At 51.5% G+C, this 17032-nt stretch overlaps 2 protein-coding genes across 3 annotated transcripts in view; one reads left to right on the top strand and one right to left on the bottom strand.

Annotated features, from left to right (window-relative positions):
- The first annotated feature begins 318 nt into the window (after positions 1–318).
- Positions 319–14717, top strand: Rhof (ras homolog family member F, filopodia associated). Its single transcript, XM_057763915.1, has 5 exons — positions 319–937; positions 1202–1289; positions 12167–12276; positions 12357–12491; positions 13295–14717. The coding sequence occupies exons 1-5, from the start codon at positions 800–802 to the stop codon at positions 13457–13459; spliced, it is 636 nt and encodes a 211-aa protein (XP_057619898.1). The 5' UTR covers positions 319–799; the 3' UTR covers positions 13460–14717.
- Tmem120b (transmembrane protein 120B) overlaps positions 14700–17032 on the bottom strand; it is a 40886-nt gene continuing 38553 nt past the window's right edge. Inside the window, exons 11-12 of one of the 2 annotated variants that reach the window (XM_057763913.1) lie at positions 16608–16676; positions 14700–16208 (exon numbers count right to left, since the gene is read on the bottom strand). In XM_057763913.1, the coding sequence (XP_057619896.1) occupies positions 16095–16208; positions 16608–16676 (183 nt within the window). In that variant the 3' untranslated portion in view covers positions 14700–16094. Of the gene's footprint in view, positions 16209–16607; positions 16718–17032 lie in introns of both variants that reach the window. The other variant, XR_009056802.1, reaches the window with a different exon arrangement.

A 17032-nucleotide genomic window follows, 5' to 3' on the forward strand; every position in this document is an offset into this window, starting at 1 on the left:
GGAAGGGCCAGGTGCTCTCGACCTGTCAGAGTCACAACAGTGTCACTTGGGTTCACTCCTCTGAGCCTTGCTCAATACTACCCTATGTATTTTGAGTCAGTCCTGGAAATAGGCTGTTCACCTGAAGTCACTGCAGAAGGCGTTTCCCGGCAGGGGGCGCTACGGTTCCACGGTGCGGTGTGGGTCAACAGAACACCCGAGTAGGACCGGGAAGAGAGCAGAATTCCTGTATTCCCACACTGACGAGGGTCAGGCGCAAACTATGTGGACGCACACAACCACGTTCTGGTGTGGAACGACCCGAGGGACTACAACCCATAGGAAAACAGGCCACACTGGCCGACTAGCTGCAAGGGCTGGATGCGAACCCGGGTGCCGGGTACAGCCCCCAATCAAGGAGTCTACGGGGGTGAAGCTGGCCAATCAAAGAGCCCTCGCTAGGAGGCGGAGCCTGCCAATCAAGGGCTGTCGGTGTGAAGAGGCAGAAACCACGAATCTAACAGAGCTGGGGGTGTGCAGGCACACGTGGTGAAGGGGATGCGCTGCGCTTGCGGTTCAGCATCCGGTTCCTCCGTTTTTTTCGTTTCCCCGGGGACTAAGAGACAAACACCCAGGGCTGGGAACATAGCAGAGAGTAATTAAGGCAACGAGGGGAACCCGGGAGGCTGCCTGGCAGAGGTGGCGACAGCTGCCTGAGGGCGGAGCCTTGTGGCCCCGCCCTGCAGCCCCGCCCCCGCCCTGTCGCTCAACTGGGCTTTGGCCAGAGCGCAGCATCCAGCGCGCTGCAGGCTCCCGGGCTATGGACGCGCCAGGTGCCCCGGTCCCAGCCGCTGCCCCCAGCTCCGCAAGGAAGGAGCTGAAGATAGTGATCGTGGGTGACGGTGGCTGCGGCAAGACATCGCTGCTTATGGTGTATTGCCAAGGCTCCTTTCCCGAGGTGAGGCCCGGTAGGTGGCAGGAGGGGTGAGGATGGGTTTAGGACCGCGGGGAGCAAGGGGGTATCCTCCAGCCAGGATCCAAGTCTAGACCTTGGAGTCCTGGGTGTCTCCTTCAGGCAGCCCTTCGAGAATTCCCGGGCTGAGCCCAGTGGTTTGCCAGGTCTGAGCTGGATGGAGTGATGGTGTTAGACAGTTGTGGGGGAGGGATCTGTCTGGTCCGCCTTTACATCCCTTAAAGGATCAACCCTACCCCTCTCTCACAGCACTATGCCCCGTCGGTGTTTGAGAAGTACACGGCTAGTGTGACTGTGGGCAACAAGGAGGTGACCCTGAACCTCTACGACACAGCTGGTAAGTGCACCAGAGCCCAAAGGGTCCCCTTGGTCATCCCCAAGGGTTTCCCCTGCCTTCTTGGGGCATTCCCTTCCTGACACCCTACCATGCTATAAGGTCTCTGTAGGATGTTGGCTGGCTGGGAGGCCCTGCAAGCCAAAAGGACCTCTGCCATCTGAGCTTTAAGAGGTGGTTAATAGGCTGAGGTGAACTCTGAGCCCCCCCCTCCCCACCCCCATCCCCCCAAGCTATGTTCTGTTCTGCAGCCTTGTTCCTCTCCTGTGGTTCTAGAAAAACGTGGGCTGTACTTCTACCTCCTGGGGTTGCAGAATTCCTTACTTACTGTGGTCTTTGATTGAGTCCCCTGGGGCTTGGATTCCAATGGGCTGTGTTTCTGGGGCCCGTAGTTTTAGGTTAGCAAGCTCTAGACCTCAGCTGTGACTCCAGGAGTCTATGGCTGGCTTGTCTGTGTGGAGACCCCAAGGTCCTGTGTCCCTGACTTCTGGGATCCATTTTGTGTTTTCTTGGTTTTTCTGTGAAAAAAGAGACAACTTTAGGAAAGAACCTAAGGTCTAAGAATTGGGTCAAAATAAGTTACTATTGCCAGCCCCTCAAAGAGTGGACTTCTGCTCATAGTCCATGAATACTAGGATTCCCTTTGGGGTGCCATGAGCGTTTACAGGATAAAGGTTGAACCAGGTGGAGCCTCACCCATCTTGGTGACTCAGTGTCTAGTGACTGAGTGGAACCACGTCACTGTCACTGGGAGCCCCTTCCCTGCTAGTCTGTCCCTGTGTATGTGAGGTAAAGTCTCGGGTCTTCAATGGAGTCCAAATCCAGGCATTCTCCCCAACCCACCACCACCTTGAGAAGATCAAGGGGGGACTATTCTCGCCCCAGACTACCTCATTCCTGTAGTAGGTTCTATTGGAGACTTCCAGCTCCTCTGAGTGGCCCACTGAGGCTCTCTGCCCTCCCTCTTCTCCAACCCCAGGTGTGTGAGGAAGGAATTCTGAGGTGTGGCTCCAAGAGCAGTAAAGGTCTGTCTGGAACACTTACTTTCACAGGCCTCTGATCCGGGAGCCAGGGAGGGGCAGGCCCGTTGACCATACTTTGGGGGAAGTACTGCTTGAGCAGAAGTATTGCGTGCCTCCCCACAGTTCCAGGAGAGGCTGGGAAGTCTGTTTTTTTCCTCCCTCTGCCATCAGTCTTTCCTGTCACATCCCCAAGTTCCTTGTTTGGGACTGTTTCCCCCATCAGACCAGAGCGGAGACCATTCTGGGCATTTTCTGGAAAAAGGAAGATCCCGAAGTACACGTCAGGCGAGAGTGTCATATAGAGGGTTCCGAATGCAGCTGCACAGGGATGGAGGTAGAGCCCAGGGGCTGTCCTCGGATGGCTGAGATGATGGTACAGTGCGCTGATCGTGTCTGCAACTTTCTATACCTACTTGGAGCCAGACCAAGACCCTGACTTGGTTCTACTTAGTTGTGAAGTCTCATTTTCCTCATCTTTAATAGAGCTAAAATAGCCAAAAGAGTGAGATAAAACTCACAGACACGGCATTCAGCACAGCGGCTGGCTCTTGGGCAGCTCAGCATATACTGATATGTATATGCTGAATATATATTGGTTTTTCGATACAAGGCTTTGAAACCTGTCCAAGAACTAGCTCTCGTAGACCAGGCTGGCCTTGAACTCACAGAGATCCCCTTGCTTTTGCCTCCTGAGTGCTGGAATTAAGGGTATGCGCCACCACCGCCCAGCTTTTGCATATACTGTTATTTAGATTTCTTTTGTGCTAGGGCTGAAAAATCAGACCCTCATGCATACTAAGTTCTACTGTGGAACTACGTCCCCAGTCCTCAGTGTGAGTTTGTTTGTTCAAGACAGGGTCTCTGTTCCTGGGGCTGGCCTCAGACATGCTTAGTAGCCCATGCTGCCCTCTAGTTCTTCAGCCTTCCTTCTAGCCGCCTGAGGTAGCCACACTACCACACACACACACACACACACACACACATGGCTCCTGCCCCAGCTCCTACTGTAGGGTGTGGAGAGTCTAGCTACCCTCTCAAGGACTGTCCACTGTACCTTTTCTGGGACAGGATTCCTAAGTCTTAGAGTGTGTCATCTGTCACTCAAGAGTGACTGGGGAAGTCCTAATGGCTAGGAGGAAATTCCCTGGCCAGTGAGCAGTGAGCATGAGGCTGGCTCATGCGTGTTCGCAGTGTTTGTCAGGAGGAGGCTCTCGCAGTGGTGGTGGGATAAGTGAATTCATTATCGGGGAGATGAGTCAGCTCTACCTGTGGCTGGGTCTTGGGATACTGTGGGAAAAGTGATGGCTAGTAACTGTCTAGACTGGAGAAAAGTGGAGGCTCCGGGGTGAGGGCAATGACTGAGTTAGAAATGAGTCTGGGAAATGCCATAGAAAGCTCTAGAACTGGGGAGAGGGGCCTGCCTCCCCAGTCGGCAATAACCAGCGTTATGGATCAGGAATGACCCCAGAAAGCTAACTTTTTACCAGACCCCGAATGGAATGATAGCCATGGGCAACGCTACGTCACTGCCCACGGGCCCCACATGTAAGGCCTGTCTGGCTCCTTGCTTCCATCCTGCGGAAGCAGAGACACCACAATCTTTACCAAGCTCAGAAGGTGGAGGGGGTGGGGCCCTAGCACCCACAGCTCTAGTAGCCTCCCCTGAGCCCTGACATCTTCAGACAGGAAGCTGTGGTGAGGCCAGAAGGTTGCTAGGCAGAGGGGTGGTGCATGGTGCAGTGGGGGTGTTTAGAAAACACCCAGAGAGGCTAATCTAGTCTTAGAGGGGCACAGAAGCACGGGGAGCTGTGTGAGAGAGAATAGGGAAATTAGGGGACAACAGCTGCTAGGACAAGGGGACAAGACAAGAGGGGCATTATGGTCCTAGAGTCGGGACCACTCCAGCCTAGAGCCAGCCAAGTCAGGTACCATGGTCGCATGTCGGGACGGGACTTCCCTGTCTCTTCCTGTCCCTAGGGAGGGAAGGGGGGCAGAGGGGCCCTAGCAAAGCCAGTAAGAGTGGGTTCCTCCTTCAGCAGCTTCCCCTTCTCATGCTGCCCACACCTCTAACCTTTGCTTTGGTCAAAACGGGTCACCTCCTGGCCTCCAGCAGATTTGGGAGTTCTGTGTCTTGATGACATGCTAGTCTCCAACACAGCTCTAGGACTCAGGAACCCTGTGCCGGAAAAGGGACATGGTCAAGTGGGGAAAGCCCCATCCACAGGAAACGTCAGGTGGAGGGCCGGCCTCACTTCCACCTGCCTCAAAAACTGCTAGCTGAGGGGAAATGGGACTTCAGAGGAACTCTGGCCACAGCCCCGTTCCTCACTAGAGCCACGGTAAGCTTAAGGAGATTATGGGCAGGTGACTTGGGCATCTTCATGGGCAAAATAGGAAAACAGGCCAACCTAGTGGGTGGGAGGCCTCCTTAAGGGGTTCAGAGATTCAGGGGTTAGAATTGCACCCATTAACCTACCTGGAACTTTCTGCTTCAGTAGTAACCACAACAGCAATGGTTACACCTTTGCCCCCCCCCCCCCACCAAGTCCTTTTGTTTTCCAAGTCAGGGCAGAGCCTGCCGCCCCTTTCCCAGGTAAGGGAATTAAGACTTAGGAAGGAAAGCGCTAGGCTCCAGAATGGGTGTTCAGGTCATGGACTCCAGCCAGAGAGGGTGTTCAGTACCTACCCTGCAGGGAAGATGCGGCAGCCGAACCTAAATTCCTTGTTCATGGCTGTCCATGAACTTGCTCTGTAGACTAGGCTGGCCTCGAACTCACAGAGATCCACCTGTCTCTGCTTCTCAAGTGCTGGGTTTAAAGGTGTGCTTGAATTCCTTGTGTTTATGAAAGGCCTACGCTGAATCCTGAGATAAGTCAGGTCAGACAGAATCAAGCCTGAGGAGGAAAGGAGGTCTAAGCTGGCTCCCCATTTCCTCACAAAGGCCTCTTTTTTCTTGAGACAGCTGCCATCATTTTCCCTGTTAAATTTGCCAGGGCTAGGGTGCTGTCCTAATTTAGTGTTCCAGAGCAACTCTGGAGGAAGAAGGGGCTTATTTTATTGATAGGCTATGGTCTGTCATTGCAGGAAGCCAATGCAGAAACTCAATAAATTAGTGGGGTTTGTTGATGGTGGTGGGTTTTTGTTTTGTTTTTTCAAGACAGGGTTTCTCTGTGTTACAGTCCTAGCTGTCCTGGAACTTGCTATGTAGACCAGGCTGGCCTCGAACTCACAGAGATCCACCTGCCTCTGCCTCCCGAGTGCTGGGATTAAAGGCGTGCGCCACCACCGCCCGGCTTGAACCTGGGTCCTTTGGAAGAGCAACCAGTACACTTAACCACTGAGTCATCTCTCCAGCCCCCAAAATGAAATTTTAAAACAGTGTTTTGACAGGATAAGCATTCAGAGAGGAGGGTTACTCTTACTAAGCATGGTGATCACGGTCATGAAGTCTCGCCTGCTTTACGGCTCCAGTCACAGATAAGGAGGCTGAAGGTGGCTTCATTCCTACTGGGAAAGGCTTCCTGGGGGACTCTGGGTGCTTTTAGAGTGTCTGGGCAGGCAGATGACCTTGATAGTGGGAACTAAGCTGTCTGGCACTGCCCAAATGTGACCTTGGCAGGGAGCTCCCCTCAGCCACGTGGGCTCCTGGGCTCCGTTCACCACTTGGGTGCTGCTTGGATTGTCTTGGGTCAGGAAGTGAAATGCAAAACTCACCAAAGGGCTGTGTGGGAACAGCTCTGGGCTTAGCTGTCTCCCTTCCCTCACTCAATTTTTATTGTGCTCACCTGGCTTCCCGGACTTGCAGTGGCCCCTACTTGGGGGTGGGAGACAAACATCAGAAAAGTAATGTGACATCAGATAATAAGATGTATCTTAAAGCAAAGAGAAAAAGAAAGAGAAAGAAAACCCTTGTGATGGGATAGAGGGACACCAAGAGGCCATTGCTTCCGGGTGGTTGTGAAAGGTTTCCTGGAGGTGACATTTCTGCATAGAGAAATGAGAGAGAGAGAGAAAATCAGCCAGCTGCAAAGTGTTAAGAGAACCTTCTGGAAGAGGGAACAGTAATGGCAGTGTGTATGAACACACTGTGGTTCCTCTTCCTCCAGTCCACAGCCACCGACTCCACCCTCTTCTCTACCCAGGTCCCTCTCTTTAATGTAGTAGTTGAGTTGTAGCTGCTCAGCCCAGCGCATCTCTCACCTTTGCTGCCAACAATTAGCTAGTATTTCCTGAATGTCTGCTGAGGGCCTGGAATGAAGGTGAGACATGCTCAGTCTCTGCCCTCACAGTGTGCCCGGCCTTCAGATGAGAAAGTACACAACAGGTACGCATCTAAGGAACCTGTCTGGAACAAGCAGAATAGGACACACTAGGAAGACATGCTGAGAGCAGGGAGGACCGGTCAGAGGAGGTGTCCTTCGGACCCACAGCAGTCGGCATGCAGGGAAAACCGCGGTACCTGGCCCTCATTTTATAAACTGTTCATGGAACCCTATAGACAAAATTTTGGAAGAGAATGAGTGTGTTTCTTGTATCAGAGTTATGCTCACCACCCCTAACCCCACCTACAACTTAGAGGCCCAGAGTCTGTCTTTACACAATACAAAATAAAAGCTGTTAATTCATATTAATTCCACTTAGAAGGTTTGGGGTTGCCGCCTAACTCAGTGGCTTTAGGCAAGTTGCTTCTCATTTGTGAATCTCATCTGTATATGAATCTGAGTAGAGTCATCCCTCAGTACTCCCAAAGGATGGGTTCCAAGACCCTCATGCTACCCCCATTGATAATAAAATCACTGAAGCTCAACTTCAAGATCCTTGGAGAAAACTGTACAGCATCCATGTGGCATACCTACGCATACCCGTTTAGTTACCCCCCCCCATTACTGAGGATACAGTATCAGTGCTATGTAAAGAGCTACTGCTTGTATTGTTTAAGGAAACGTGACAAAAGGTCTGTGTTTGTTCAGTACAGATACAATGTCTCTTTCTGAATGTTTCTTTTTTGTGTGTCTTTTGGTTTCTCTGTATAACAGTCCTGGATGTCCTGGAACTAGCTCTGTAGATCTCTGCAGAGATCCGCCTGCCTCTGCCTCCCCAGAGCTGGGATTAAAGGCGTGCAGCCCAGCTCTTTCTGAATGATTCTAGCAGAAGTTGCTTCTGTGGAGAGAGGATCCAAAGATACTAGGTTGACTGTAGCTGTACTTTGCCTTGGTTGTAATTAAGGGCATATATGTTTTAAGAATTACTTTTATGTCTGTTTACCTGCATGTATGTATGTGCAGGACATGTGTATGTGCCTGGTGCCTAAAGTGTCAGAAGAGGGGATCAGATTCTCTGGAACTAGAGTTAACAGATGACTGAGTCATGTGAGTGCTGGGCACAGAACTCAGGTTCTCTCCAAGAGTAGCAAGTATTTTCTTTAATGTTTAGTGTGTATGTATGTGTGCGTGTGTGTTGTGTGTGTGTGTGTGTATGTATGTGGTCATGGGTATGTATATGTGAGTGTTAGTACCTCTAGAATCCGGAAGAAGGCATTGGATCTCCAGGAGCTGGAGTTACAGGCAGTGATGTGCTGGGAGCTGAACCCAGGTCCTCTGTAAGAGCAGCAAGTGCTCTTAGCCTCTGAGCCATCTCTTCTGCCCCTGTAAAGAATCCTTAACGATGAATGGCAAACACTTAAACTAGGGGCTGGTGAGATGGCTCAGTGGTTAAGGGCACTTGTTGCTCTTATAAAGGGCCCAAGCTCAGTTCCCAGCACCCACGTGGCGCTCACATCTGATGCCCTCTCCTAGCCTTTGTGGGCATTGCACGTAGATGGTACACAGATGTACATGCAAGAAAAACATGGTATAACACACATACATAAAATAAAAAATAAGTCTTAAATAAAAAAAAGAAAAATCGTACACTGGGGTTGGAGAGGTGGCTCAGCAGTTTAGAGCACTTGCTTTGTACGGGAGTCAGTTTAGGTCTTCAGGACCCACGTAGTGGCTCACAGCCACCTGTGATTCCAGCTCCAGGTGATCGATATCCACCCGGGAACACACATGATGCACACGCATATATCCGGGCAAAACATTCATATCCATTGTGATGCTCTGAATGAAAATGGCCCCCATAGCTTATATGTTTAAATGCTTGGTCCCCAGTTAGTAGGAGGTGTGGCCTTGTTGGACGGGGTGTGTCACTGGGGGTGGACTTTGAGGTTTCCAAAGTCCTCACCAGTCCCTGCCTGCCACTTGCAGATCAGATGTGACCTTAGCTATCTTTCTAGCATCACACCTACCATATGCTTCCCACCATGATAAGGAACTAAGCCTCTGAAAGTGTAAGCAAACCCTCAATTAAATGCTTTCTTTTAAAAGTTGTCTTGGTTGCTGGGTGCTGGTGGTGCACACCTTTAATCCCAGCACTCTGGAGTCAGAGATAGGCAGATCCCTGTGAGTTCAAGGCCAGGCTAGTCTAAGTAGTCAGATCCAGGACTGCCGTGGCTGTATAATGGGACTTTGTCTCAGAAAAAGAAAAAGGAAGAAGCCATTGGTATTTTTAAAAGGATGGCATGGGGGGGGGGGTCACTAGCAAGCAACAGACAGATCCAAGCTGTGCACAGGGCTCTCTGTAGGATAGCCACCAGCCTGGTATGGCAATTAATCACTTGAAATGTAGTTAGCGAACCACGGGACTCAATATTTTCTTGTTAATTAGTTGACATTCAAATTGTCACATAGGGCTGGAAGCTGGATACACAGGCCTAGAAAGACACTGGCAGAGATCTAGATAGAAGACCGCGTAGGGTTATATGTTGGGTAACATCCTGAGCCAGTGCCCTGATGCCCCACAAAGGGTGTCTCCTAGTTGTAGTGGGGAGAGAGGCCAAAGTCAAGTGCCTCTTTCTCCCATGTGGAGGGGACCGAAGGACAGCATGGCTATTTTTCCTGGCCCAGCTGTCATCATGATGGCTGGCACGTACTGTTGACCCCATCCGTTAGAGGAATATTGGCTGGTGGCAGCCCATGGGGCAGGTTTTATTTTCCATGTCCCTAATTGTATGGGCTCATATGTGCCTACTGTAATATCAACAAGACTTGGAAGTTGGAGGCAGGTGAGTCAGGAGTTCAGGACCAGCCTGTCTCAAAAACAACCCACATACAGGCATGACACACACACACACACACACACACACACACACACACTTTTAAAAAAAGGAAGGCAAGTCTGGTGGCACACGCCTTTAATCCCAGCACGTGGTGGGCAGGGAGGGGGGAGAATCTGAGTTTGAGGTCAGCCAAGGCTTACATAGTGAGACTGTCTTTTATTTAAAGTAACAGAACAGAAATGTGGAGAGATGGTTTAGTGAATGAGAACACTGGCTGCTCTTCTAGAGGACTCGAGTTCTATTCCCGGCACCCACATGATAGCTCACAGCAATGTGTAACTCCAGTCCCAGGGGATCTGATGCCCTTTTCTTCTGGACTCCAATGGCACCACATGCATGGCGTATAAACATATATTCAGGCAAGACACTCATAGCCATGAAATAAGTCAATTCGAAAAGTCAGGTGCTGCAGATTTAACCTGGGTCATTTCTGCAAGAAAAGTCCTCCAAGCCAGTGCTGCACCAAGCCATCTCTCCGGTCCCCAAAATAAGTTCATTTAAAGAAATTGTTTAGGTTTATGTGTATCGGTGTTTTGCCTCCACTATTTGCACATGTGTCTCTGGTGCCCCCAGACATCAGAATAAAGTGTCAGGTCCCCTGAAACTGGAGTAGTGGGTAGCTGTGAGCCACCATGTAGGTGCTGGGAACGGAAGCTGGGTCCTCTGGAAGAGCAGCAAGTGTTCTTCACTGCTGAGCCATCTCTCCAGCCCCAGTAAATCAATTAAGACAATATAAAAAAAAAAAGAGAGAAGGAAAGAAAACCTAGCCACTAGGGTAAAGGTTAACTGACCCATCATGTAGAACTGCTGGGAGAGGGGAATCCATTTTCCCTGACAGAGTGGCACTGGCTGTATCAACCCCTCCAGGATGGGCTCGTGTGCAGAAGGTGAATAATATATAATGGACTCCAACGGGTTTTTTGTGTGCTTTTATTTGGTCACAGTTCAATTTTGTTTTTTTGTTTTTTTTTTAATTGTAGGGGCGTGGTGGTTTTCTTGGTTTTGGGGGTGTTGTTGTACTGGGTTTTTGCTCATTTTTTGAGAAAGGATTTAAAGTCATATGAATTGGGAGGGAAGATTATGACCAAAATATATTTAAATTTAAAACTTGTTTTAATGAAAAACATAAACAGCAATTCTCAAATAACCAATAAAAATTTTTCAAAATTGAAAGACAGAAAGAAAAATTAAAAGATGCCGATGTTCCAGGTGGAGAGTCAGATTCCACAGGTGACTTATCTAAGTCACACAGCAGGTGAGGGACTCAGCTTAAGTTTGAACTTGTGTTCTACCTGCCTATGGTGCCCATGACTTTAGAAGCTGTGCTTTGGTGGAGCTCACTGAGGCCGTAAGACCAGGCAGGAGAGAGGAGGAACCTGTGCCCTGTTACCAATGGGAGATGGAGCATGTATATCCTGAGTGCAGGCTGGCACCGCCCAGAAACATGAGGACAGGCTGGACGGGTGCCTCCTGGACTTCCACGGTCCTGTAGGAGACGGACATCTCGGCTGAGGGTCACCAGTGAGTTCTAGGTGTTCCTTCCTCATGTGGGAGGTGATTCAAGGGGGTGTGTAATCCTGGCGGTTTCCTGGACCAGGAAAAACCCACCTTTCTGGTGAAGTGGATGAACTCTGACTTCACAACGGAACAATGACGGGGTTGGTGGGACTTACTGGGATTGGCGCCAGTACCATGACAAGCAAGGGAAGGCTGTTCTGAGGCACCCTGCTAGGACAGCATTGGGGGTAGCATGTGTGCTGTTACCACAGGGTAACTGCAGAGACAGATCAAGCAAGTGAGGAACACTGAAGCTCAGAAGGTTCTCTGGGTTCTTCCATGCAGACTCTCTGGGAGTTTAAAACCGTTGACAGAAATTTCCTGTGGCTAGGCATGAAGTATGCTGGTGCAGGTGTGCCCAGGCAGAGAGGCAGGCAGATGGCTGTGCATTTGAGGCTAGCACACAGCAAGTTCCAGGTTAGCAAGGGCTGCACAATAAAATCCTCTATGTCAAGCTGGGTTGTGGTGGGGCATGCCTTTAATCCCAGCACTCCGGAGGCAGAGGCAGGCAGATCTCTGAGTTCAAGGCCAGCCTGGTCTACACAGTGGAGTTCCAGGACAGCCAGGGCTGCACAGAAACCCTGTCTCGAAAACCCAAGGGAAAAAAAATGTCAAAAATAAAATAAATACAAATTTAAAAATTGAGTTACCTCCAATTTTTACAAAAGCAGAATGAGCCACACCTAGGCCCAGCTTCTAGGCTCTGATTGGACTGGGCCTATGGAGGGCTGTGTCTGGGACTGTCACGTATCCCCTAGTGGGCGCCAGGTGCAGTGGGAGCTAACTGCCCCACGAGGTGTGGTGATAGATGTAATCTATTCCTACCTCGTTAGCATTTGCAAGAATGGGCAGGAGGAATCCAGGCAGCTGCCCCAGAACCAAGGAGGCAGCACATGCTTCTGGGCCTGGGAGACATCTGAATGGCAAAGACCCCAGATCCGAGTCTCAGGCTGGCACCCTTGGCAGAAGGCTACAGCTTACAGTTCTCTGTTATCACCCCAGCTGAGCGCATGGCTTTGATGGCATAGATTCTAATCCCTTTCTCCCTGTCCTGTCCATTTTGTGAATGAGGAAACTAGGCCCTGCGCTCATCCCCCACCAAAGCCCAGGGATTCGTGTCTCTGATGCCCCTCTGGTTTCAGGGCAGGAAGACTATGATCGGCTGCGGCCCCTGTCCTACCAGAACACACACCTCGTTCTCATCTGCTATGACGTCATGAACCCCACCAGCTATGACAATGTCCTCATCAAGGTAAAGTCCTGCCTGCCACCAAGAGTAGGGGCAGCTCCAGGGTGGCCTCTGCCCTGACACCCTGCTTTCTCCCTCCTCAGTGGTTCCCTGAAGTAACACATTTCTGCCGAGGGACCCCGGTGGTTCTCATCGGCTGCAAGACAGACCTGAGGAAGGACAAGGAGCAGCTGCGGAAGCTCCGGGCAGCCCAGCTGGAGCCCATCACCTACACACAGGTGGGCCAGGGTCCCAGCTACCACTCAGGTCCTCGGTCCCTGAACAACCATTGCCAGAAACCACCCAGGCCTTGGTCTTCTCAACTGGAGAGCCTTAGCAGGCTGTTCGAGAGCGGAAGCAAACAAAGGTCTAAGAGTCATCCAAAGTAGTAATAATAATAGTAGTAAGGCGCCCACCTTTGATCCCAGCACTCAGGAGGCAGAGGTAGGCAGATCTGAGTTTTTGAGGCCAGCTCAGTCTATGGGCTACACAGAGAAACCCTGTCTCAAAAAAACAAAACAAACAAAAATAGGCTAGGGCTGGGTGGCTGTGGCACACGCCTTTAATCCCAGCACTCGGGAGGCAGAGGCAGATGGATCTCTGTGAGTTCGAGGCCAGCCTGGTCTACATAGCAAGTTCCAGGTCAGCCAGAGCTACATAGTGAGACCCTGTCTCGAATAAATAGAGAGGAACAGGCACTAATAATAGTAAAGTCAAGGTTTTTATTGTGTCGCTTAGCCAGCAAACTCAGTTGTTGAGTTTGGAACGGAGCCTGAGATGTAATTAGCCCCAGTTCTTGGAATATCAGAATTCAGTTCCCCTCCGCCGAAAGCTTGGGAGAGGACAGGTGGGAGCCAGCAAGGGCTGTCTTCCCATCCAGCCATGCAAACACCAAACTGGCCAGCACTCAGACTTTGGCCACCAAAGTCAGTTCTCCACTCTGGAGAATCTCCAAAGCTAGCCCAAACTCCTAAGACTCTGAGGGGGTATCAGGAGGCATCAGGCCCTCATCTGATTAATACTGCCCCCCCATCCCCCCCAGGGCTTGAGTGCCTGCGAACAGATGAGAGCTGCGCTCTACCTGGAATGTTCCGCCAAGTTTCGGGAGAATGTGGAAGATGTCTTCAGGGAAGCTGCCAAGGTGGCCCTCAGTGCCCTGAAGAAAGCACAAAGGCAGAAAAAGCGCAGGATCTGCCTGCTGCTGTGACCTTGGGGCGCACAGCCCTGAGCAGAGCCGTCCAGGTTAGGGACCCAGGCCTTGGCTCCTACTGGGACTTTATCTCGTCAGAGCACTGGGGCTGGACTCTTGGAACATTCTGGAACTGTTTCCTTTGGGTTCATGCTATGGTTCGATGGTGAATGAAGATGCCAGACCTACCAGTGCCCCTCTCCCCTGGGGCTGACACTTGTTCCCAGGCCGCAGGAGGGCCCTCGGAACAGCTCTTCTTGCCCCAGCCATGCGTGTCTCCCTTTCCAAACCCAATTCACGCTTGAAGCTCAGAAAGGCACAGAGAGTGTGGACAAGTGTGGATGTGCACTGCTGTTCACAAAGTGTCCCAAGGCCCCCCGTTCCTCTGTCACTGTCTCCCTGAGCTCCTGAGATAGCTAGGCTTCATCCTCCAGCCTCTTCTTCCTTCCCGTCAGGAACCGAGGGCCACAGCCTATCAAGAGAACACAGGCATCAGGCCGGACATGGGCCGGCACCAGCTGTCCCTGCTGTACCACGCTGAAGACTTTTGTCTTAGCCTGAGACACATGTTCGGGGGAAGAAGAAACAATCTCTTAAAAGGTCAAAATATACTCAGGCCTCCCATCCGATCCCTACCCCAGATTTCACCTCCAAACCCGCAACTGACTTCCACCGGGGGACTCCTGATGGACAGTGCCCACGCCCCGTCAGGGGCCTCAGGCGAATGGACTCTCTCCTTAGACCATCCCCATCTGTAAACGGCCAGGACTGGGTCATCATCCTACCCTATTCAGTATCTACTTCTACCAGGATGTGGGGCTCAGGAATGGCCTGTCCCTGCCTCCTTCCACAACTGACCTGCAGACCACCAATGTCCACAACAGCAAGACTCCTGAGCTCTGAAATTCCTTCGGAAGGTCTACAGTTTGCATTTCAGAACTTTTCAAGCCAAGTTTCCCAGGTGGTTTTAGTGCCCCCAAGAGGAAGTCACCATCCCCCAAGAAGAAACCATGGCCTAGGCTGGCTCATCTGTCCTAGGACCTCTTGACTCAGCCCCTAAAGTCAGGTTGCCAAGGAAAGGGACTTCTGGCTCCCTTCCCCGCAAGTGCCCCAAGGCCCTGCTGTCCCCTGCAGAGCTAACCAAGGACCTCTTGGTCTCTCAGAATCCAAGGCCTTGTAGATAAATTATGATGTAGGGCAGAGGTCAACAAACCACAGCCTGTGGGCTACACGTGGCCACTGCCTGTTTTGTAAATAAAGTTTTATTGAACTGCCACAGTTGTGCAATGGCAGGTTACCACAGGGCTAGCCCGCAAAGCCTGAACTACTTATAGTCTGGCTTTAACGGGAAAAGTCTGCTGATTCCTAACCTGGGGCAATCCTGGGTACCTGCAGAGGGCAGGCCAGGTGATCCAAGGACAGGAGACCAAGGACAGAAGTAGGGCAGGGATGAAGGGAGGGGTGGGTTGTGGCAAACATGAGCAGGTGCCTGATCTTGCCCCTTGGGAATGTTGCCAGGTCTTTCCATTTTTGTAAGGTAAACAGAAATCTGGATTCTTATGTGGGGGAGGCGAGATCTCATTTGTATCACATAACTAAAGAAATTTAAACTCCTGTGGAGACCAGCTGTGGAGTTGGATCTGAGCGTGCAGCTGAGGTCCATGTGTCGGAAGGGACAGAACATTCAACTGAACTTGTTTGCACCTCCACCCTTGCTGCTGCCTGGATCTCACAGGGTCGCACAGGCCTTCCCACACATATAAGACTCTCAGAGATGGAGGGAGGCAGGGAATGAATGACTTCCAAATGGCTTAAGTTCTAGTCACACTGGGTCTAGGGCCCATGTCATGGACGCACAGGAAGTCCCTGAAGGAAGGCTGAAGGGCAGCAGTGAGAAACCCCCAAGAGCCCACTGGACCACAAACAACCCAGAAGCTTGGCGCCCTCTGGTGGAGACCATCCTTAAAACCCTGCCACCTCAGGTTCCAAGAGGAAGAGATTGCTAGATCCTGAGTAGGCTGTGCCACTTTCCCCCAGTGGCCAGCAGGCAGGTGGTTCAGGAAACACAAAGCAAGAGACAAGACAGTCGGGTTCTCTGAGAACTTAAATACTCCCTCACCACAGAGGGGGAGAGGCTGGGAGCGGGGTTTACAACAGAGGTGGTGGCCCAGGGGAGGGCGCTCCACAGGTGCTGAAGGTATCATTCCACCCGGTGCCTGGGACACAGTAAATAGCAGGTCAGCTAAAGCCAACCCCAGTGAGGCACATCTAAACCCCAGTGAGGGGTTCAAATGACAGGAGTAGGAAGAGAGGGGTTCCCTGAGGCTTTCTGCCCCTCCCTGGAAGACGGACGCAGATATGGCCACTGCCATCACGCAGAGCTGTAGAGGTCTCAGATTCCAGGGATGCAGGGAAGACCCAGCATTAAATACATTATAAATAGGGAGCCGGGGCAAGTTAATACTGTGCGCAAAGGTGCCCTTCACATTCCTCATGTCTGGCCAGGGACCAGGGCCTTGGCCCTGCTCCCAGTGATGCTGCTGGCCCCTGAGATGCTGCTGCCCTTGGCTACCAGTGACCGGCAGCCAGGGTGCTGACTGGAATCCCCAGCAGTCTTAAGTCCCAAGACTCCCAGGCACAAGGGTCCAGAGGTTCATGGCTGCTTTGTCTTGTTCCTGTTCTTCTGGAGTTTGGCGTGCACAACTTTAAGTGTGGTCAGGAAATTGCCAAGGAAGAGGATGAGGAAGGTGAGTGCCAGCACAAATACCTGGTCCATCCAGACGTGTAGCACCCAGCAATGCCCGGGGCAGGGGAGGAAGAAGAAGCTCGAGTCAATTCCCCTGCAGAAGAACCTGCCTCTAACCTCAGCCCCCAACCTTAGCAAAGCCATAGGAGCCACCAGCAAAGTGTGGAAGTAGGTGAATAAGTTCAGGTGGGGTTCTGGAAGATGGGGTAACCCTCCTTCATTTAACAACACTGAGGGGGCCCCCCGACCTCTCGAATTCCTTCCTACTATTTCCTCTCATGCCCAGCTGCCCTGGGCAGCACGAACCCAGAGCCAAGAAACAAGGGAACAAAAAGAGTCCTCCTCAAGGCAGCCCAACCCTCTTCAAGCTCCCACCTCCCTACCAACAGACAGACAGACAGACACGTATAGGCGTGGTACCTGCCATTCTTTGCATTCCTCGTGGCTGGAGAGTTCAAACAGCGTGATGGCATTGTAGAGCTGCCAGAACTGGAGACAGGAAGACAGGCAGCACTCACCTGTCAGCTTCCCTGCAGACCCATGTGGAAAGCCAGGGAGATGGACCAGGCCCCCCAGCATCCGAGACCAACTACCCAAAACATTGGCACCCCCATTCTATGGAACCACAAGTGTCTCAGAGACAGCAAGTCTGAAGGGCCAGCTCTTTCTATCTTTAGCGTCCCTAGATTCTGCGGAAATGGGGGCGGGGGTGGGGACTACCTGAGATTTTCCACTTCTCCTTCAGAGAGACTGGCCCTATCCTGCACTATGGCCCCGGGAGGCTTAGGCATTAAAACTATCACAACAGGGAGCCAGGTGGGGGTGACATTTGTATGGGGGGTTAT

Source organism: Chionomys nivalis, chromosome 3 (assembly GCF_950005125.1).
Source record: "Chionomys nivalis chromosome 3, mChiNiv1.1, whole genome shotgun sequence".
Lineage (NCBI taxonomy): Eukaryota > Metazoa > Chordata > Mammalia > Rodentia > Cricetidae > Chionomys > Chionomys nivalis.